The sequence below is a fragment of the Melanotaenia boesemani genome, chromosome 15, assembly GCF_017639745.1.
Source record: "Melanotaenia boesemani isolate fMelBoe1 chromosome 15, fMelBoe1.pri, whole genome shotgun sequence".
NCBI classification, from domain to species: Eukaryota; Metazoa; Chordata; class Actinopteri; order Atheriniformes; family Melanotaeniidae; genus Melanotaenia; species Melanotaenia boesemani.
In genome coordinates, this window is record NC_055696.1 from 26,276,292 (window position 1) to 26,299,761 (window position 23,470).

The 23,470-nt window shown below is 41.5% G+C and overlaps 2 protein-coding genes across 7 annotated transcripts in view; both read left to right on the forward strand.

Annotated features, from left to right (window-relative positions):
* The window catches only part of capn5b (calpain 5b), a 110,883-nt gene that overhangs the window by 68,990 nt on the left and 18,423 nt on the right, over nt 1-23,470 (forward strand). For 3 of the 6 annotated variants that reach the window (XM_042008980.1, XM_042008982.1, XM_042008981.1), the window contains exons 6-11: nt 1,141-1,334; nt 4,467-4,544; nt 5,715-5,910; nt 6,001-6,123; nt 6,205-6,401; nt 21,211-21,332. In XM_042008980.1, coding sequence (XP_041864914.1) covers nt 1,141-1,334; nt 4,467-4,544; nt 5,715-5,910; nt 6,001-6,123; nt 6,205-6,401; nt 21,211-21,332 — 910 coding nt within the window. Of the gene's footprint in view, nt 1-1,140; nt 1,335-4,466; nt 4,545-5,714; nt 5,911-6,000; nt 6,124-6,204; nt 6,402-21,210; nt 21,333-21,407; nt 21,742-22,398; nt 22,909-23,470 lie in introns of those variants that run through there. The other 3 variants (XM_042008985.1, XM_042008983.1, XM_042008984.1) reach the window with 3 other exon arrangements.
* Nucleotides 12,978-16,806, forward strand: LOC121654728. Its single transcript, XM_042008979.1, has 2 exons — nt 12,978-15,687; nt 16,355-16,806. The coding sequence occupies exon 1, from the start codon at nt 13,138-13,140 to the stop codon at nt 15,271-15,273; it is 2,136 nt and encodes a 711-aa protein (XP_041864913.1). The 5' UTR covers nt 12,978-13,137; the 3' UTR covers nt 15,274-15,687; nt 16,355-16,806.

Consider the following 23,470-nt stretch of genomic DNA (forward strand, 5'->3'; position numbering starts at 1 on the left):
ATCTGTACATGTGGGTCACTTCAGGGCCGTAGTCTGTTCACACTGGAGTCTGATGGAGGTCACATTTTAACTATAATGTGAACAACCATGCAAGAAAAAGAAAACAAACAAAAAAAAACAACAGAAGCATCAAGACCTGCAACGTGCACATAGGCTTAGATCACTGGGATGTCTTTTCTCCTTGCAGAACAGCAAATTGACCAAACTTCTGCTTTTATAGAAGACCGCACATTGATGATCAGTTAATCAATTGTGGAAGTAATTTTAATGCATACGGTAATCAATCATGTTTACTCATATAATAATCACAAGTGTAATCATTCTTTTATTCTTATAATACATTTTTTCATTTATTACCCTCAATTACATTTCATAATGTGTATTTTCCTTATATAGAACATTAAAGTTATTATCCTCCTGTTGGGTTCTTGTGTGAGGTCAGGCTGACCACTTTTCTTCCAGACTCGTGATATGGGGAAAAGTTGAGACTGATGGGCAGCTGCTAGATACAAACAGTTGTTTAGAAAATAGCAGCCTGTTTGGGCGAGACAGTAAGACACTGGGCGCCTTCTAGTCTCCCTTCTCCTTTTATCAGTTTAGAAACTGGCCTTCAGCTAGGATCAGGTTGAATAAAACTGATTCCGAAAGTGCAGCAAGGCAGAGTCCTCTTGTCGGCTTCTGGGGTCAGCAAGATAGCTCTCGAACTTGCAAGTATTGCCTGTATTTTATACTTCTCCTGTAATAAACCTTATATGCTTTCACTCATCCCAGACTCTTGGTAATTTTTCTACAACACAATGCATTTGATCAGCATCACCTGGCTGCTATGGACCTTCTTAATTTGGCCAGAAGCAGAGAAGCTAGACTCCATTTTTAACACAGATCATTTTTTAAAAAAAGACTTCTTGAAGTAAAAGTTTAGAATCAAAGGAGGACATTTTCTCTTTCAAAACACTTTAACTCACTTCTCGGTCATTCTAACACATTTTATGTTCATCACATTTCATATTGTGTAACCATGGCAACAAGTCCATAGAGCACTTGTCTCTGAGAAGTGGTTTGATTTCAGGTGTCGGCCTCACCTGACAGCAAACTGGCAGAGAGAAGCATATTTGTTTTGACCACCATGCTTTCCTCCAGGCGACCACGGTGGAGGATATGGAGGCGCGGTTGGACTGCGGTTTGGTCAAAGGCCACGCCTACGCGGTGACGGATGTCCGGAAGGTGCGACTAGGACACGGACTGCTGGCCTTCTTTAAGTCAGAGAAGCTGCACATGATCCGAATGAGGAATCCCTGGGGAGAGAAGGAGTGGAGCGGCCCATGGAGCGACAGGTAATGTCAACGCTGCCACCTGCAGGCAGGGAGGAACCACAACATCTTTAACCCCTTAATGCCTCAGTTTATTTACAATTATATAAAAACAAAATAAATAGAATATTTACAAAGCCCTCCAGTAAGTGCAAAACTGAATATATTAAATAGAATAATTCCAAAAAATGAGGAAAAAAAATAATAAATAATGTGAAAACAATTACACAAATAAAGGTGAATAAATTAATTAAGTCAATAAAATAAAAAGAAATTAAATTTAAATAGACCGGAAGCAATTAGTCACAAATAAGCATCAGAGGGTTAATCATGAAGCTCACTGAGCTCTCCTCATCTAAAATCACATTTCCATGACAACATAGATAATGAATTAATCCTGCAGTTTGTGACCTTGTTGTTCATCAGCTTAAACAATCCCACTAATTCCTGCAATATCAAAGTGAGCATTATCCCCGGTCCTGTTCAGTTTGACTCGCTTGTCCCGCATGTGATGAATGAGTAAACACCAGAAGACTGGACAAAGACCATCTCGTGTTTAATGCACACCACGTAGTCAGGAAAACATCTAAATGGGAAATGTCATGTAGACAATGAAAAATGAAAAGCAATCAACCTAATGGGCCTCAGAGGGAATAAGAGCAGGTTGCTGCTAGTTTCTGCTGGAGCTCTCACAAGAGGAGATAACACAGAGATCTCTGTGACTGCTGATGAAACAAACAGGGAGGTGGTAAAGCTGATTGATTATGGAGTCTGAATTTTGATTTGGTTGGAAGCGATGGATATCATTAAAGAGACGTCATCTGTGTTCTCTCAATCGTTCGTTTGACCGTGATGAGTAATGCAGTTTGATAAAAGCTGTTACTGTAAACGGAGATGAAACATGAACTGATGTGGCTCCTCTGATCAGGCTGGAGCTTTATGTTTAGTTGTGATTTACACAAACAAGAGCTGCATTTATTAGTCTCATACTTCACATTGTAATTATGACCCACCCCCCTCTTTATCAGGTCCAACTTACTAGAACTGGGTTGGACCATTTTCCTTCAGAACTGCCTTAATTTGTGGTTTCATATTCTATTCTATTCTATTCTATTCTACAGTCATTTAGCAGACGCTTTTATCCAAAGTGACTTACATTTGAGAGTAAGAACAACACAAGCATGAATTCAAACAAGATGGGACGTCATAATTAAGTGATAGTCAGACCGCTTTTGAGTCCAGTTGGACCCAGGTGCTGTCATGTAGTGCTAGTGCAGTGCATATAATTTTTTTTTTTTTTTTTTTTTTTTAGTCATTTTATTTAAATACAGGATCACGATTTCATCACACAATATCAACTTGGTCATAAGTGCATGATTTTATCACACAATATCAACTTGGTCATAAGTGCACACAGCTTCTTCAGTACTTGGTTGAGCCAAAAAGCTGGACAAATCTTTCTAACTCATTTAGTTAAGCTAAATGTGGAAATGCTCCTTAAACAACTGAGTCTTTAGCTTGGTCTTAAAAGTGGATACGGACTCTGCGGATCGGACGGAGTTTGGTAGCTCGTTCCACCACCGGGGAACAACAGAGGAGAAGAGTCTAGCTACTGATTTTGCGCCACATTGTGGTGGGAGCAATAGGCGTCTTTCACTGGTAGAGCGTAACTGAAGACCAGACGTGCTGCTGCATTCTGGATCATCTGCAGAGGTTTAACTGAGCATGCAGGCAGGCCAGCCAGTAAGGAGTTGCAGTAGTCAATGCGTGAAATGACCAGAGCCTGGACCAGGAGCTGGGTCGTGTGTTCAGTCAGGTAGGGTCTGATCCTCCTGATGTTGTAGAGAGCAAATCGGCAAAACCGAGGCAATGTGGTCCTTAAAGGTCAGCTGGTTGTCTACCATGACACCAAGATTCCTGGTAGAAGATGTAGGCACTAGTGTGATTGAGTCAAGCTGCACACTTATCTGTGGTGGTAAAGAAGGATTGGCTGGAAAGACAATAAGCTAAGTCTTGGACAGATTTAGCTGAAGGTGGGTATCCTTCATCCATGCGGAGATATCAGCAAGGCATGCTGATATTCGCATTGAGACGGTTGTGTCATCAGGTGGGAAAGAAAGGAAAAGCTGAGTGTCATCTGCATAGCAGTTGTAGGAGAAACCATGAGAGCCAATGACTGCACTGAGTGAGGAGGTGTATCGTGAAAAGAGAAGAAGGCCGGGCACCGAGCCCTGAGGCACCCCTGTTGTCAGCCCATGTGATCTGGACACGCCCCCTTCTCATAGCTTTCATAGATTCAACAACCCAGATAGCAAAAAATGTGGCCTTGACTCACAGCGTTGACAAAATGTGAGTGTAGCTGCCAAAACTTGGCCACATGACCACCAGATATAGCCCAGAAGAAAATTGCCTTAATCGATGTCCAGGAAGGCTTTCTGTATTCGGACCCCCTCCAGGCCCACAAAATACTACATCCAGGATAACAACTAACATCTGGTCCGCTTCTGGCCCACACAACACTTGCCGATGCCATAAGCCAAAAGTAGCCTGGATTCGGCCCAAACATGTCTGTTATCTGGGATCTGGTGACTGTGGAGGCCATTGGAGTCCAGTGAACTCATTGTCATGTTCTAGAAACGAGATGATCAGAGCTTTGTGACATGGTGCATTATCCTATATCTGCTGCTGTAGCCCATCTGCTTCAAGGTTGGACGTGTTGTGTGTTCAGAGATGCTATTCTGCAGACCTTGGTTGGAACTAGTGCTTATTTGCCTTCCTGTTGCCTTTCTATCATCTAGAAGATGAGTTGATTGCCTCTGTCTGATTGTTTAATACCACTAGAAAGTTAAGACAAAAATATAAAATATATTAAATTTTATATAAAGACTATTTAAAGATTATTTTGCTGTTTGGGTGTTGGGGATTTGCTGGAAGGAAAAGAAAAACTGAAAAAGATTTTTTATCTTTTCTGTTAAAGAATAAAGGGAAATGAAAAGAAAATAAAAAAAAACAACTGCACAATATTTAATAGAGCTAATGAACTATTGATACGTTTAGGAAAATGTAATCAAATGTAAAAAAAACAGTTTGAAACTAGAGCTGAAGATCTGCCTCTGTTTTAATGAGAAGCTTGTTTGTTGTTTTTGTTCGCTGCAGTTCGGAGGAGTGGAACAAGGTGAGCAAGAGTGAGAGAGAGAAGCTGGGCGTCACCGTGCAGGACGACGGCGAGTTCTGGTGAGAAATCCACGTGAAATCCTAATTAATTTATTCTGATGTGATTTTTCTGGGAAATTTAAATAATCATGTTGTTGTAACAGCTAATTAATGACACCTCTAGTATCACAACAAAAAATGTTTTTAAATAAAATCTAAATAAATTTAAATAAATCTGAAAAGTTTTTATGATTTTCAAGGGGTTTTATCAGCTGGGCGAAAAGATGCTGTTAGACAGACTTCCTGTTTACATGGTATGACGCAGAGTTTAGTGATAAACTTCTTTAAATATGGAGTTGTAAAAAGAAATAGCTTGATTTCCATCAGATTTTACATCCAAGATGTTTGTGTCAACTGGTGACGATGACTGTGTCATAAGGTATTGATGCGAGGACCTGAATGCCAGCTCACGGGGAGGAGTTAGGATGTTGGGGCCACAACGGCTCTGTGACTATAGACCTCTGAAACATAACTAGACAAGGATGTGACAATGAATGTCAAAAACACCGAAATTACAGACCAACGTGATAGAACAAAACTAGAAACAGAAATATAACAAGAGCTCAACCGATTCACACAAGGTGTTAGGAGACTTCCCAAGTCCTTGTAAATGGACAATTTTTAAGCAGAGGGTAAGTGAGGTGATAGATGGAGACTATAGCAAATGCAAGTCAGCAGAAGATGTCCTCTTTTAAAAACACAGAGGGAATAATATCTGATAGTGAACAGTATCTCACAGAAGTGAGTACACCCCTCACATTTGGGCAAATATGTTATTATATCTTTTCATGTGTCAACACTATAGAACTGAAACTTTGATATACACTAACTAAAAAGAAACTAAACTTTGATATTCTGTATGTCAAAGTTTATTTTCTATAGTGTTTATCTATGAAGAGATATAATAAAATATTTGCAAAAATGTGAGGGGTGTACTACTTCTGTGAGATACTGTATATATATATATGTATATATATATATATTTATATTTATATATATATTGCACAAAATTAATGGGTTGCTTGATGGGTTTATTAATTTTTTTCTAAGTTTCTTTCCAAGAGGTCTTTCCAGTTGTACTAAAACTAGAAGTAGTGATATTTATGCTCCAAATAGGAAGCTTGCACGTCACCTCATTGTACTGACTGTGTTTTGTTTTTCCTCTGGTCTTCTCCTCTCTGTCCTCTGCAGGATGAATTTTGACGACTTCTGCCAGTACTTCACTGATCTTATCCTTTGCCGCCTCATCAACACCTCCTACCTGAGCATCCACAAGACCTGGGAGGAGGAGGTGATGAGGGGCTCCTGGATCCACCGTCAGGATCCCCTTCGCAACCGATCTGGTGGCTGCATCAATCACAAGACCACCTTTCTGCAGAACCCTCAGGTCCGACCACAAGCTCCTGTTGTTGTTGAGAGGTGTGTCACCAGTGCTGGGGTGTGAAATGCTCTTTTCTTCTTCTTTTGCTTTTTTCAGTATGTGTTCGATGTGAAGAAGGTGGAAGACGAGGTGCTGATCTGCTTGCAGCAGAAAGAAAAGAGAGCTACACCCAAGGAAGGCAAAGGGGAAAACCTGGCTATAGGCTTCGATATTCACCGGGTAGGAACACATGTGCACAAACTGCAGACAGAACAGCAGATTATCGGCACATTTCCGCAGTAACGTTCTGTAAACCTGCAGGTGGAGCTGAATCGGAAGTATCGGATGCACACAGCCCAGCAGAAAGTAGCAGGTTCCATCTACATCAACTCGCGCTGCGTCTTCCTCAGGAAGGAGCTGAAAGAAGGTCGTTACGTCATCATCCCCACAACCTTTGACCCCGGGCAGCAGGGTGACTTTCTGCTCCGTGTCTTCACTGATGTGCCTTCAGACTGCAAGTAAATATGAAGAAGAAAGTGTGGCTTTTGTTAATCGAGGCAAGGCAAGGCAAGGCAGTTTATTTGTATAGCACATTTCATGTACAGGACAATTCAAAGTGCTTTACATAAAACAAAGACATTACAGATATTTAGAATAGTAAAAGGCATCAACACATAATCAACACATAATCACAATAAAATAATAAATTACATTAAAATGATTAAAAGCAAGATAAGTTAAAAAAAAAAAAAAAAAAAAAAAGTTACCGTGCAGATTTCATGCATAGGCGCATGAGAAAAGAAAAGTTTTTAACCTGGATTTAAAAATGTCTACATTTGGGGAAAGTTTAATCTCCACTGGCAGTTTGTTCCATTTGTTTGCAGCATAACAGCTAAATGCTGCTTCTCCATGTTTAGTCTGGACTCTGGTCTGGACTAGTTGACCAGAGTCTTTGGATCTAAGAGCTCTGCTAGGTTTATATTCTCTGAACATATCACAGATGTATTCTGGGCCTAAACCATTCTGGGATTTGTAAATGATCAGAAGGGTTTTAAAATCTATTCTGTGACTGACTGGAAGCCAGTGTAAAGATTTTAAAACTGGTGTGATGTGTTCAGATCTCTTAGTCCTGGTTAAAACTCTAGCAGCAGCGTTCTGGATGAGCTGCAGATGTTTAATGCTCTTTTTAGGAAGTCCTGTTAAAAGACCATTACAGTAATCCAGTCTACTGGAGATGAATGCATGGATGAGTTTCTCTTGGTCTTTCTGGGAGACTAAACTTTTAATTCTGTTGATGTTTCTGAGCTGGTAAAAAGCTGTCTTAGTGACAGCTTTGATATGGCTGCTGAAAGTCAGATCTGAGTCTATCAACACTCCCAGGTTACGAACTTGGTTGGTAATTTTAAGAGCCCGAGTCTCCAGGTGTTTGCCAATGCTGACCCTCTTCTCTTTGCTACCAAACAGAATAATCTCAGTTTTATCTTCATTTAATTGTAGGAAATTCTCCCTCATCCAGGTGTTTATTTGCTCCAGACACTGACACATTAAGTCTATTGGACTGCAGTCATCTGGTGACAGAGACACATAAAGTTGTGTATCATCTGCATAACTTTGATAACTAATGCTATATGTAACCCAGTGTAGAAAATGACCCCTTTTTCTGTTATGGAATAAAATTGTACGCTTTTATTTTGAAAAACTTTTATTTTGAAAAGAGGAAATGCAGTCCATTTTGCTTCACTATCTTCCTGTTTCATGGTCACGTTATGTGATAATGACTTTCTGATTGGTTAAGAGTAATATCAGTTCCACCTTCCAAGCAGTGGACTGAGACACGCACTAGTTAGCGTTTTTTTGCACTCTGAGAATGAACAAGAGAGATTGTAGACAGTCCGAGCCACACCTTATGGGTCGTTTGGTGGAAGGGAATATGAGCCAGAGAGACCATATGGCTGTGTCCCTTGCTGTGCTCGTGCTGACACCTCATCTTGGTGAGTGGAAGCCACGTGTGTGCTAGGAAGGACATGCTAGCACTAGGTTGAGATTAGCTTTATGCTAACGCTAATCGTGGGTGAATGTTTATTGTGTAAAAGCTACTTGAAATGCTATTTCTGATTGAATTTGAGTTTTGTTATGTGGAATTTGAGTTTGCAATAGGGTAACGAAGCATTTTTGGTTATTTTTCACCATTTTCTTGGTCAAATGCCATGTTTATAAGATGCTAAATGTACATTTTTGTTGTTTTACTATGTGAAAGCTTACCGATAAACCAAAGTAATGCTAAAAATAGTTGCTAAATAAGGGTTTATTAGTATCTGTTGACTTTAAAGGAAATTATTGTTATATTTCATGTTATGATGTATAAAATCTGAAAGATGGTTTAAAACCAATAATTTAATTGGTTTCAGTAAATTAATCATAAAATTATGGTTAATTGAGTTTAAAAAAAAAAGGGATAGGAGAAATTCATTTATTTGTGATACATGAGTTAAAAAGTTATTTCATGTAAAACAAAAGATACTCTGAGTTAAAAACATGCATGTAAAACACTATTGTTTATTGTTAAATGGTAGTAAGAAAAAGAGGATAAAAACTAAAGCTATGGCTGTGGGAGAGAAGAGATATTTAGCTGTATACAATAATATTATTGTTGTGCAGGCTAGGTTTTTCCGTCCTGATGGTTGAGTCACTGACAAGTTGGACTCCTGGATACCTGATGTTCTCCGGCTGGAGATGGCGAGCCTGAACCCAGAGCTGAGCTGAATGGAACTCTTGTCTAAAGATCCTCTTCTTGAAGTTCATCAGCAAAGTGGTAACAACTCCAACCCGCGGACAGGAACAGAACTGAACTAAAAAGAAAGTTTGACTCGACTAACGACTTAAAGACAAATATTGAGCTCAAAGACTGGGGTTTTGTTTTATGCCGGCTTAGTATCATTGTCACTGTTATTGAATTTGTAAATGTGCAATTTATTTTTTTTCTAATTTTTTCTACAAATAACAATCGTTACGGTCACTTATTCCTGCTTCCAGCCATTTCCTTCTGCACTCACTCAGGTTGTCATTGTACTCCTGCCGAATCTAGTTACTGTTTCATACGTTTGCATATTCTGCACTTACTTAACCTTAGTCAGGGGTTACAATAAAATTTGGCGAGCCAGCCAGGAGACTTTTAATTTCTTTTCCTTTAGTGCTATATTAGCCTGTAACATACTAAGAAATGGAAATCATTGAACGTGAATCTATTAAGGTCCCAAATGCGGTGATTGTGGGTGAAATTGCTGGAGAGGAACAAATTAATGAAGTGACCGAGTTCTTGAAACAGTATGGGTCAATTTCCAGAATTTTAAAAGTCACTGATCGTGAATCTGATTTTTCCCGGAGTGTTATTATTGAGTATAACTCAGGTGCCTCTGTTGATGGTCTTGACCCATTGCCTTCTACTCATGTGTCTGGCAGTGGAGCTAGCTATACTATACAATCTCTCGCTAGTGTTTACACACAGCATGTTGGAAATTATACAACCCAGTCGTATCTCAAGGAGATTAAACACCTAGCTAAGATGAGTGGCAAAGATTTTGCAGATGTCCTGAAAGACATGATGTCACATATCTCAGAGTCAATAGTTGAACCTGCAAATGTACAATCAGAGCCAACAAACTTACCTGAGAACTCACCTGAGTCTTCGTTGGTTGACTCTCAGACTTCAGCCAAAACTACTCATTTCCAACCATTGAGCCAGTCAGAGCAAGCTCAACAAATGCCCACCATGTCTGCACGTGACTTAAACCCCCCAGAAGTGCAACGCGTTGTTGTTGAGCATATTGTAAAAAGAGAAGATTATTCTGGGCTACAGTTTTCACAAAAGCTCAGAGTTTTTTCTGGCAAAGACCCCAGACCAACTTATGAGCCAGACTATGATACTTGGCGCTCCAGTGTGGAGCTAATCATGACTGATCCTTCCATGTCTAAACTGCAGCAGTCACGAAAGATCATTGAGTCCCTCTTACCCCCAGCAGCTGACGTCGTTAAGCACTTGAATACCAACAGCCCACCTTCAGAATACCTTCAGCTTTTGGATTCTGCTTATGGGACGGTTCAAGATGGTGGAGAGCTTTATGCTAAGTTCCTAGACACTTTCCAGAACACAGGTGAGAAAGCATCATCCTACTTGCAACGCCTTCAAGTAGCCCTAACTCACACTGTGAAACGTGGTGGTGCTTTAAGCAGTGATTTTGACAGACTTCTTGTCACGCAGTTTTGTCGCGGTTGTTGGGATGATTCCCTTTTGAATGCCCTTCAGTTAAAACAAAAACGAACGAACCCCCCTACCTTTCCGGATTTGCTTCGTCAGTTACGAACTGAAGAAGACCAGAATGCTGCAAAAAACATGCGCATGAAACAACATTTGGGCAGCACAAAACAGAAGGTGACCTCACATATGCAAACTGTGAAATGCGGCTCAAATGAAAATGAAAACAATACGACCTTAAGTTCGATTAAAGAACTCTCAAGACAAGTTGCAGAACTCCAAAGTCAGCTAGTAAAGCTAACTGCAAACCCAAAAGCTCCAAACTCAAAAAGTGCATCCAATACAAAGTCAAAAGATAAAAGAAAGCCAGACAAAGTGACCACAGAACAAAGAGTTAGAACTCAAAGTACCCCACCCAAACCATGGTACTGTTTTCGGTGCGGAGAGGATGGCCATATCAAGCCGAGTTGTGAAAACGAACCAAACCCGGCTTTAGTTTCAGAAAAGCGAAAACTGTTTAAGGAGAAACAAAACAAATGGGAAGCTGACAACCCCTCAGCTGCTGAACAGTTAAACTAAAGCCAGTCCCTATTGCGGGGCAAATGGGGACTGCAGCCAGTCAAACATGTCCCACTAGGAACAAGCAAAGAGCTAACCTTAAGCAGTCTGTTGCTAAGCCTCACAGCTACAAACTTCCAAAGGGGCTAATTGGCTCTAAATGCACAGCTGTAGTTAGCATTTCAGGCATTGATGTGAACTGTCTTCTTGACTCCGGGTCGCAAGTGACTACTGTCACTGAGTCATTCTACAAAAAGAACCTTCCAGAACAAGAACTTAAGCCACTCTATGACCTTTTGGACGTAGAGGGTGCAGCAGGGCAGCCTGTCCCCTATTTAGGTTACATAGAGATGTGTGTTACTTTTCCAAAAGACTTTTTAGATGCTGAGCTTGACATACCAACCTTAGCTCTTGTTGTCCCAGACACTCACCCAAACCCTCAGACTCCTGTGCTAGTGGGAACAAACACGCTTGATGTTCTATATGAAGAGTTTTTGGGCATCAAAAATCCTGAGTTTTTACCCAGTCCTTATGGATTCAGAGCGCTTTTGAAAACTCTTGAACTAAGACATACACAGAACAAAGATGGGAATATTGGGCTGGTTACCTTGGCAGGAAAAGCCACAGCTGTTATTCCAGCGGGCCAAACTGTAGTCTTAGAGGGTTCTGCCAACGTTCACTCTGCAGCTATAGCCACCTTTGCCTTAGTTGAACATCCCTCTCAGTCTTCCTTGCCAGGTGGCCTTTGTGTTAAAACATGCTTGATAACGCTCCCGGCCCGATATCCACACAAGGTGCCTGTAATGATTTCAAATGAAACAGAGCTGGATGTCACAATTCCATCTACCTGCGTCATCGCAGAGCTGGGAGCTTTCCATTGTATCCTGTCTCAGCACAATGTAAGCAGTGAGACCGAACCTAACACCAACAAGGCAACACTGAGTTTCAACTTTGGCGACTCACCTGTTCCACAAGAGTGGAAAGACAGGATAACCAATCAACTCAATGACCTTCCTGAAGTGTTTGCTTTCCATGATCTTGACTTTGGATGTACGAGCAAAGTGAAACATTCCATCAGTCTTCAAGATACAACTCCCTTTAAGCACCGTGCGCGCCCTATACACCCTCAAGACATTGAGGCCGTACGTAAACACCTCCAAGAGCTGCTTGCTGCAGGGGTGATAAGAGAGTCCCAGTCACCCTACTCATCCCCCATCGTTGTAGTGAGAAAACGAAACAATGACGTGCGTCTATGCATAGATTTCCGAAAACTTAATCTGCAAACAAGAAAAGACTCCTACGCTCTTCCAAACCTAGAGGAGACGTTTTCGGCCCTCTCAGGATCCAGGTGGTTTACAGTACTTGATCTTAAGTCTGGGTATTACCAGATTGAGGTAGAAGAAGCAGACAAAGAAAAGACTGCATTTGTAACGCCACTTGGATTCTGGGAGTTTAACCGCATGCCGCAGGGTATAACAAACGCCCCAAGCACCTTCCAGCGGCTCATGGAGCGTTGTGTTGGTGACATGAACTTGCATGAGGTTTTAGTCTTTTTAGACGACCTCATAATCTTTTCTGACAGTTTGGAAGAACACGAACGGCGGCTCATGCGGGTACTCCACCGTCTTAAGGAGTATGGGTTAAAGTTATCGCCTGAAAAATGTAAATTTTTCCAAACAACAGTTCGGTACCTTGGCCATGTGATCTCCGAGAACGGTGTTGAGACAGATCCCGAAAAGATTCAGGCCCTTAAGACCTGGCCACGGCCCAAGAATCTCAAAGAACTGAGATCCTTTTTAGGGTTCTCAGGGTACTACAGACGCTTCATAAAGGGATACTCTTCTATTGTACGCCCACTCAATGATCTCACACGGGGTTACCCACCACTCCACAAAAAGTCAAAGTCCAAAGAAACTGATCAGACATACTTTGATCCCAAACTGCCTTTTGAAAGCCGATGGACCACAGACTGTCAAAAAGCATTTGATTCCATCATCGAAAAGCTAACATCAGCCCCTGTTTTAGGCTTTGCAGATCCGAAACTGCCCTACATACTGCATACCGATGCCAGTACCACTGGTTTAGGTGCAGCACTGTATCAGGAGCAGGAGGGTCAGCTCAGGGCCATAGCTTTTGCCAGTCGAGGGTTATCGACAAGTGAAGCGCGCTATCCAGCTCACAAGTTAGAGTTTTTAGCACTCAAATGGTCAGTGAGTGAAAAGTTTCACGATTATTTGTATGGTGGACAGTTCACGGTAGTTACAGATAGCAACCCGCTCACATACATATTGACCTCTGCTAAATTAGATGCCACCAGCTACAGGTGGCTTGCAGCTTTGTCTAACTACAACTTTAAGTTGCAGTATAGAGCGGGCAAGCAGAACTTAGACGCTGATGGACTATCTAGACGTCCTCATGGTGAACTTGTAAATGATGTCCAGTCCATGAAGGAGCAGGAGCGGGTGAGCCGGTTCGTAGAGAGCCACTTAGCTGACACCAACACCACAGAGCTTGTAGATAGTGATGTTGTCCAAGCAATCTGTCAGTCCCACTTTGTGAAGATCAGAGATGAGAGTCAGGATAGGGGTGTTACTCTTGTAGAGTCACTTACCGTCTCTGCTGACGCGATCCCAGACATCTATGTTTCAGGGGAACACAGCGGCTTACCAACCATTCCTGCCTTGTCCCAGTCAGAACTGAGAGACAAACAAAGAGAGGACTCAACAATCCGCCAAGTGATTGAACAGCTGGAAAATGGTCAAGCACCTCCACCAACTGCTAGAAAGGAACTCCCAGGTCTCCCACTTTTGCTCAGAGAACTCAATCGGTTAGAGATTCATAATGAAGTGTTATACAGAAAAAGACGGGATGGGGACCAAGTGACCCATCAGCTCGTTCTTCCAGAGGAGCTCAGAGCTCCTGTGCTCCAAAGTTTGCACAATGATATGGGCCACTTGGGAATCGACAGAACCCTTGATCTGGTCAGAACACGCTTCTACTGGCCACGGATGGCAACAGATGTTGAGCAAAAAGTAAAAACTTGTGAGCGATGTACACGCAGAAAAACCCCCCCTGAGAAAGCAGCTAGCCTTGTCAACATAACCACTACCCGACCTTTAGAGCTAGTCTGTATGGACTTTCTCAGTCTGGAACCTGACAGCAGCAACACTAGCAACATCCTCGTAATGACCGATCATTTTACTAAATTTGCCCTGGCGTTGCCTACTCCCAATCAAAAATCAAAAACCGTTGCCAAGTGCTTGTGGGACCAGTTTATCGTTCACTATGGCATACCTGAGCGCCTGCATAGTGATCAGGGACCTGATTTTGAAGCAAAGCTAATAAAAGACCTCTGTGAAATCTCAGGCATAAAGAAAATAAGAACAACCCCTTACCATCCGCGGGGCAATCCCACTGAGAGATTTAACAGGACGCTGCTTAGCATGTTGGGAACACTTGAATCCAAACAGAAGTCCCACTGGAAAGATTATGTTATGCCATTAGTACACGCGTACAACTGCACACGTAGTGACGTAACAGGGTTTTGTCCCTATGAATTAATGTTTGGGAGAAAACCTAGATTGGCAGTTGATCTTGCGTTTGGACTTCCCCTCAACAAAGATCAGAAGGTGACTCATGTGCAATATGTTGAAAGTCTCAAGAAACGTATTGAGGAAAGCTATAAGTTAGCTTCTCAAAATGCTCGGAAAGTGGCAGAAAAAAACAAGGCCAGGTTTGACCGCAAAATCACAGTCTCTGAACTTGAACCTGGGGATAGGGTTTTAGTTAGGAATGTGAGACTGCGTGGTAAGAATAAGCTAGCGGATAAGTGGGAGGCAGACGTGCACGTTGTAGTCAAGCGTGCAGGTCACTTGCCCGTTTATACTGTTAAACCTGAGTCAAAGCAAGGTCCCTCGCGAACCCTACATAGAGACCTTTTGCTTCCCTGTAGTTTCCTCTCTGCTGCCACAGCAGAAATATCTGAAGGTGCGCCGATTCACCGTCCTAAGACACGGCAAACTGTTGTTACAGTAAGCACCGATCTTGAAGACTTAACCGATCTTGACAATGAACATTTGATTCAATGGGTTGAGGAATCCCCATCTGAAGAAATTGCCAGATTTACTACTGTGACGGAGTGTGAGAAACCTCGACAACTGGATATGACAAACCCACCTGATTGTGACTTATCGGGAGCTAAAGCTCATGCAGAACCTGATATGAAGGAAAATGCGAGTGTGGATGGAGACAATAATGAAACTGACAACCTTGTGGAAAACATACTGGATGGAGATGATCCTGGAAATGATAAACCTGTGGAAAATGAAGGCCTAACAATTCAAGAAAGACCTCCTGTGGATTCAGTTGAGGATGAAGGAAACCACTCAATTGACTCACCTGATGAGATGGACAATAATGATCCCATTACAACCCAGCCTGTGAGACGATCAGAAAGAATCAGACAACCTCCTAAAAGACTTGAGTATCCTGACTTAGGAAACCCTCTAGTGACTGTTGTTAAGTCACTGTTTCAGGGTTTGAGTATAGCCTTCTCAGAGTCCCTTGCAACCAAAAATTGACAGTAACGGTTACACATGCAACGAGACGTGCATGATCATTAACAGGGGAGGGTGTAACCCAGTGTAGAAAATGACCCCTTTTTCTGTTATGGAATAAAATTGTACGCTTTTATTTTGAAAAACTTTTATTTTGAAAAGAGGAAATGCAGTCCATTTTGCTTCACTATCTTCCTGTTTCATGGTCACGTTATGTGATAATGACTTTCTGATTGGTTAAGAGTAATATCAGTTCCACCTTCCAAGCAGTGGACTGAGACACGCACTAGTTAGCGTTTTTTTGCACTCTGAGAATGAACAAGAGAGATTGTAGACAGTCCGAGCCACACCTTATGGGTCGTTTGGTGGAAGGGAATATGAGCCAGAGAGACCATATGGCTGTGTCCCTTGCTGTGCTCGTGCTGACACCTCATCTTGGTGAGTGGAAGCCACGTGTGTGCTAGGAAGGACATGCTAGCACTAGGTTGAGATTAGCTTTATGCTAACGCTAATCGTGGGTGAATGTTTATTGTGTAAAAGCTACTTGAAATGCTATTTCTGATTGAATTTGAGTTTTGTTATGTGGAATTTGAGTTTGCAATAGGGTAACGAAGCATTTTTGGTTATTTTTCACCATTTTCTTGGTCAAATGCCATGTTTATAAGATGCTAAATGTACATTTTTGTTGTTTTACTATGTGAAAGCTTACCGATAAACCAAAGTAATGCTAAAAATAGTTGCTAAATAAGGGTTTATTAGTATCTGTTGACTTTAAAGGAAATTATTGTTATATTTCATGTTATGATGTATAAAATCTGAAAGATGGTTTAAAACCAATAATTTAATTGGTTTCAGTAAATTAATCATAAAATTATGGTTAATTGAGTTTAAAAAAAAAAGGGATAGGAGAAATTCATTTATTTGTGATACATGAGTTAAAAAGTTATTTCATGTAAAACAAAAGATACTCTGAGTTAAAAACATGCATGTAAAACACTATTGTTTATTGTTAAATGGTAGTAAGAAAAAGAGGATAAAAACTAAAGCTATGGCTGTGGGAGAGAAGAGATATTTAGCTGTATACAATAATATTATTGTTGTGCAGGCTAGGTTTTTCCGTCCTGATGGTTGAGTCACTGACAAGTTGGACTCCTGGATACCTGATGTTCTCCGGCTGGAGATGGCGAGCCTGAACCCAGAGCTGAGCTGAATGGAACTCTTGTCTAAAGATCCTCTTCTTGAAGTTCATCAGCAAAGTGGTAACAACTCCAACCCGCGGACAGGAACAGAACTGAACTAAAAAGAAAGTTTGACTCGACTAACGACTTAAAGACAAATATTGAGCTCAAAGACTGGGGTTTTGTTTTATGCCGGCTTAGTATCATTGTCACTGTTATTGAATTTGTAAATGTGCAATTTATTTTTTTTCTAATTTTTTCTACAAATAACAATCGTTACGGTCACTTATTCCTGCTTCCAGCCATTTCCTTCTGCACTCACTCAGGTTGTCATTGTACTCCTGCCGAATCTAGTTACTGTTTCATACGTTTGCATATTCTGCACTTACTTAACCTTAGTCAGGGGTTACATATAGTTTTGTAATATTTTACCCAAAGGGAGCATATACAAGTTGAACAGAAGAGGTCCAAGGACTGACCCCTGGGGGACTCCACAAGTCATGGCCACTCGCTCGGATTCATAGCTGCCGATCGTAACAAAATAACTCCGGCCTTCTAAATAGGACCTGAACCAGTTAAGGACCGCTCCAGAAAGTCCAACCCAGTTTTCCAGCCTGTGCAACAGGATTCTGTGATCTACAGTATCAAACGCAGCACTGAGATCCAACAGAACCAGGACTGATACTTGACCAGAATCGGTATTCAACCTAATGTCATTTAACACTTTGACCAGAGCTGTTTCAGTGCTGTGATGAGGTCGGAAGCCGGACTGAAATTTATCAAGATTTCCACTTTCATTTAAAAAGTCATGAAGCTGGTGAAATACAACTTTTTCAATAATCTTGGAAATAAAAGAGAGGTTAGAGACAGGTCTATAGTTGTTCATTATAGAGGCGTCTAGAGTCCTTTTCTTTAGGAGTGGCTTAATAGCAGCTATCTTTAGTGACTTGGGAAAAATGCCTGATGCCAGTGAGCTGTTAACTATCAGTAGGAGATCACTTTCTACTGAGGTAAAAACTGTTTTTAAAAAGTCGGATGGTATCATGTCCAGAGTGCATGTTGTTGATTTCAAATGCCAAACTGTTTCTTGTAGGACTTTTAAATTCACCATTTTAAATTGTGACATGACATCAGAATTATTTCCGGGTTTTAGACACAGACTAATTTTCTTGTTTGACTGTGTGGAATTAATATTTTGCCTAATTGTTTTAATTTTTTGGCTAAAAAAGTTTGCAAATTGGTTGCATTTCTCAGTGGAAAGGAGCTCTGGGCTTATCTGTTTAGGAGGATTTGTAAGTTTTTCAATCATAGCAAACAGAGTGCGAGAATTGTTGACATTCCTGTTAATCATTTCAGATAAATGCAGCTCTCTGGCCTTGCACAACTCATTGTTATAGTTACGCAGGCTTTGTTTGTACAGCTCATAGTAAATTTGAAGTTTATTTTTCCGCCATTTCCGCTCAGTTTTTCTGCATTCTCTTTTTAGGCTGGTAACCACAGGGGTGTTTCTCCATGGTGTTTTCTGTTTGCTCAAGTTGCTCTTGATTCTTATCGGTGCAACAGCATCCATTACATTCAAGATTTTCAGATTGAAATTATCCAGGAGTCTATCAACTGACTCTGCACTGGTTGTTGGTAACATAGCTATGGCCTCCACAAACTTAGCACTTGTTCTTTCATTAATGTACCTCTTCCTAACGGAGAAGCAGGTTGGTTGAACATTCTGAGTGATCAGTAAATCAAACAAAATACAAAAATGGTCAGACAAGGCCAAGTCAGTGACCGCAACAGAAGAAATATCAACACCCTTTGAAATAACCAGGTCCAGAATGTGACCTCGAATGTGGGTCGGTTGTTTAACATGTTGCCACAAACCAAACATGTCCAATATGGAAGAAAATTCCTTGACATTACCATCCGTCATGTTATCTATGTGAATGTTAAAATCCCCAGTTAAGATGAAATGGTTAAAATCAGTAGAGATAACCGACAATAATTCAGAAAATTCATCAATAAAATTTACACAGTGTCCTGGACGTCTGTAGATGATTAGAAATAGGATTTTAGGAATGCCCCTTAAAATAAAACTAAGATATTCAAAAGAAGTAAAATCACCAAATGACATTTCTTTACACTGGAATGAATCTTTAAATAAGGCAGCTTCTCCTCCCCCTTTCCTCCCGTTTCGACATTTATTCATGAAACTAAAATGAGGGGGTGCTGTTTCATTAAGAACTGTAGCACTTGTGTCTTCTGTTAACCATGTTTCTGTCAGAAAAAGAAAATCTAAACTGTGAGAAATGATGAAGTCATTAACTAACAGTGACTTGTTGGACAGAGATCTAACATTTAGTACAGCTAGCTTTATGAAGTTTACACTGGTCTCTGTTGTATTCTGAGTTATACAAGGTACAGTTAACAGATTAGATCGATTCACCCCACAAGCTGACCGTGTTCGATTCCTTATTTTACTAACTAACACAGGAATCCTACTGGGTCCAGGCTTGATCTCAGAACAGCTGTCAGTAGTAGCAAAACTACAGCAAGGACCCTGAACGCATCATGGCATGTTATCTTTGTTGTGAATTCTGCTGCTCTGGGAACCTCCTCCCATGCCCTGCTCGGTCAGGACAGATGATCTAATAGGAGGATGAGGAGGGGGAGGGGGGGGAGCCCTGTATTTCTTGGTAGATGGTGGTCGCTGGGGTTCAGACCTGGATAGAGACATCCTTTTAAGACCTTGGGTGATGTGGAGAAGAGGGTCTGGTGAGGGGGGAGAGCTGGCAGTTGATCGCTTCTCTGCTGTGTCCTTCGCTCTTATCTGTACACTCATGTTTGGGTTTGCCGTCCCAACAGCATGACGCAAGTGTGCACCAAGTAATCTGCATCCAGTTAGATTTGGATGCACACCATCAGGTCTGAATCGCTCCTTACAGTTCCAAAAGATATTGAAGTTATCAATGAACTTTATCCCATGGGTGATACATGCGTTTGATAACCATGTGTTCAGGCCAAGAAGTCTACTGAAAAGTTCAATTCCTTTACCCGCTGTAGGAATGGGTCCTGAAATGTAAACATGGTGTGCTCCCAACTGACACAGTCTCTCCAACAGCAGAGAAAAGTCTTTTTTCAGGATCTCAGAGCCAATTTTCCTCCTCAGAATATCAAAAGACCCTGTGTGGACAATAATCTTCATACCATCTGGATGTGAAGACAGAATGGTCGGCAACATCTCTGTCAGTTCCCTGACTGATGTATCAAAAAGTGTTAAATTTTCCGTCTTTGCCATCCTGACATGCTGTGTTATGGAGTCCCCAATCAGAATTGTGTCTATTTGTTTTTGTGTGGAGGTGCCGATAGCTTCTCTAGTCCTCCTGTTTGTGGGATTTTGGCCTCTCCTCCTGGTCTGGTTAGCCCTGGGCTGAGTTTTAGGGCTATTTCTTGAATTTTGATAAATCCTTGCATTACATTCATCATCATTCATTTTAATATGACTCAACACATCATATTTATTATGCAGTGAGACTTCAGATGGTGGAGTGAGTGCTGGAGCTTTAAATTTCCTGCTGGATTTACCTCTGCGACGAACAACATCAGACCAGGTTCTGGCCGGGGTTGATGACTTTGGTCTGGCACCAACAGTGTTCCAGAAGGAGAGATCAGTCTGATGGTCCGGTTTGGGATTTTCCTCAGCTATTCCAATGTCATTTGAACATATCCAGGGAAGTGTATCAGCCAGGTCTGTAGCGGGAGGCTCCACATTCGACATGCCTTCGCGTATGAAGATGTGACTCAATCCATTTGACAACTCAGTAGCTTGTACAGAAGCTACTACAGAGTCAATAAATTCTTCATTCACACGAATGTCTTGCAGTGTTTCAATCCTCTTCTCCAGCTGTGTTATCCTCAAAGAAAGTTGCTCACACTCAGTGCAGCTCACTGATACTGCAGGGTTAGGAGACATCGTTCCACTAGTTCTCCGATGGAAATCAACTAAATTTATCAAAAAATATATTCGTTCCAGTGATTTATAAGTGACCAGGAGTCCTTGTTCCTAAATTTCTTGCCGGTAAAGATAAGAAAAAAGAAGAAAAAAAGAAGAAAAATGCAAGCAGAAAGGAGAGCAGAGCAGGAAGCGTCCGCACGGCAGCAAAGCAGGAAGCAAAAAAGCAGGAGCTCTCCACCCCGCCAAGATAAAATCATGTAGGACAGATTTCTAGTTGGCTCAGAAGTAAATTTTTCCATATTTCATTTTAAAATGTAGCCTATTAGCTTGACTTGGTCACACACTTGACCTGGGCTCTCATTTATAAACCATTCGTAGCAACTGTCCTAAACTCCATCCTACAAATGAAATTTATAATGTTCGTAAGAACAACAAATAAATCTGTATTTATCAAACGTGCGGATGCCATTCGTAGCATGTTAGCCAGTAACCAGCTGTTGATGAATCCCACAAGTCCGAAATCATCTGAGCCCAGAGAAAAAAGTCTGTTCAACATGGAAGTTATAATCCAGCACAGTGATGATCAGGAAAACGTCCGACCTGTCTCCTACCTCATGTCAATGAACAAAATCCCACTGTGATCTTCACCAGGATGGTTTCTTCCCAGTTAGTCTAACTCTGTAATCACAGCAGAACTCTAACAGGATCTTATTTGAGAAGCAGATGATCTGACCAATCAGTTTAGCTCCCTGAAGACCAACTTACAGCCGAGTGTGGCTCATTTTTAGATAACTCCAGATCAGTGATGGTAAGTTCTCACCTGTCTGTGTTTCTCAGAGAGCTGACTCTGGACGAGCCTCCTCAGACGTGTTGGACGGGAATGTGTGGCTACCCTCAGCTGGTCACTCAGGTCCATGTAATGAATGCAGAGGGTCTGCAGGGACAGGAGTCCAATGGAGGTAGGATAGCTGCTCTTTCTTGATTTGCAGTACTCTGATTTATATTTTCGTGTTTGTGATGGTGTGATTCCTGAGCTATGAAGAGCTCAGGGGACCATCTTAGTCCCCTAAATAAAAGACTCCTGGGCAAAGCACAAAGTATCTCACGTGGTTACACGAGCTGTGTCCCAACTCAGGTCTGAGCACTTCCAAGTGCAGGTTCGTGGGCTACATACGTCACAGTGGCACCAAGCACTTTTACCATGTGGAAGGTGCTTCAGAATTCACCCTACAAACCCGCACTCCGTTTGGCCGGTAGCGAAGGCTGCTGGAGGTGGATCCTTCATGGCCTCTTTTCTCCCAGAATTCATTTCACACAAGATGGCGGTGCATGAGCAGCAGTAGAGTGCAGAGGAAAATGTTTTTACATGTAAGTATTTCATTTACCTCACTTTAGTAGAAATGTGACTAAGCCAAATACATAAAAGAGCATGTTTGTTAAACAGTGGCATTAAAACATTGTAATACAGTACTTGATACTTGTGGATTTTTAAGGGGTTAATTAAGTGTCTACTGGCTAGAAAACAACAGATAACCTCTCGAGGTGTCTCAGGCATCAGTGTAAAGAACAGTTTTATAATTATTAAACATCTTTTTAAATGCTTTCAAAGAATCACATTTTTTAATATTTTCAGGACATACATTCTAGAGTAACAGAAACACAATGACAGGTAATGTTTAATGTTTTAAACAGTGAAATAACATAGCCGGTTTATATTACGAACTATTATTTTATTTTATTTTATTTCTTCAGGGACCAAAAGGCCCATTTCATAGAGTTAAGGGCAAACAATGAGGGATGCCAAGTTTTCAGCCAGTGTTGGTTGAAGGTTAGTCAACAAGCTCACTTGAGGACGTTATTTGTCATTATGATGGGTATACAGTGATATTAGCCATTAGTTATTGTGTACAAGCAAAGTAACAAGCAAAACAGAACACTTGGCAGCTCCTTACGTCACAGTTCTTTCTTCAGGTTTGTACAGCTGTGAATCGAATAATAACTGGTATGTATTTCTGCTTTTTTCAATCAGAACCATTCTGGAGGAAATGGGCCTCCAGGAGAAGGTGACTCCAGCCCAAGCAAAAACAAAAGTGGGATAACCTAAAGAAAAGATATAAATGAAAAATGTTATGTAGCATAACTTTTGCCTTTGCTTTTTTGCCCAATAAAGATACTTGTGTGATTACCTCTGCTGCTACTGATGACTATTATGAGTGATGTCTTTCTGCTTAAGGATGGCACGTATCCAGGGACTGGAGAGGGTGCAGCAGGGAAACCCACGGCTGCAACTTGGCCCTGGTTTGTCCTTATTGACAAAGTGTTTAGACAGAGGTCGTCCAGCAACCCCCATGTCCTAATCGCCTCAACTGAGGGGGACAGACCAGGGCCAAATTCAGCAGAGTAGCCAGTTGATGGAGGAAGTCAGGGAGGAACCAGAAGCAGGGTGAGGCAGAAGGAAGAGGAGAGCTTCGATTAGCTTGTAGACCTCATTAGAAAAGACATGAGGCTGCAGACGGAGGCAGAGGAGAGGATGGACAGGTTGTTCTCCCTCCTGGAAAAATGATTTCATGTAACAAATGTTTTTTATTATTATTTATTTGCATAAATAATATGTAAAAAAAATCAAAAAAACTGAAAAACTATTTACAATAACCTAGCAGGGAGGTCCTGGCAGTGCTGGATGCCACAATCGAGACCCTGACTTGAGGGTGGTCTCCATAGAGCTTTCCATGTCCACTACATCGTCCACTGATTGGGTTTGCAAGGCTGGCAAAGTCGACAGCTGCCAGGTCACTACTGTCACAAAGAGACAAAAATAAGTAGCAGGAATCATTAATTCCTTGCAACTCCAGCTATTTACCTGTTCTTTAACTTACCTCTATAAGTACTCATGGTCAAGGGGCACTTCCTCCAGGGCAGACACCTCGGCTGACAGTCGATACCGCCTGGCTGCACCACTGGCTGCCTCCAACTCCATCTCCCCCATCATCCTCTGGCTCATCCTTCACAGGCTCTTCCTCTGGGTCTGCAATGCTCCCCACCCCGAGGCAGATGTTGTTGTGGATGGCACATGATGTAATGACCTTGTAAATGGTAA

Coding starts and splice junctions, on each gene's coding strand:
- LOC121654728 (XM_042008979.1), top strand. CDS start 13,138: ATGAAGGAGCAGGAGCGGGTGAGCCGGTTCGTAGAGAGCCACTTAGCT.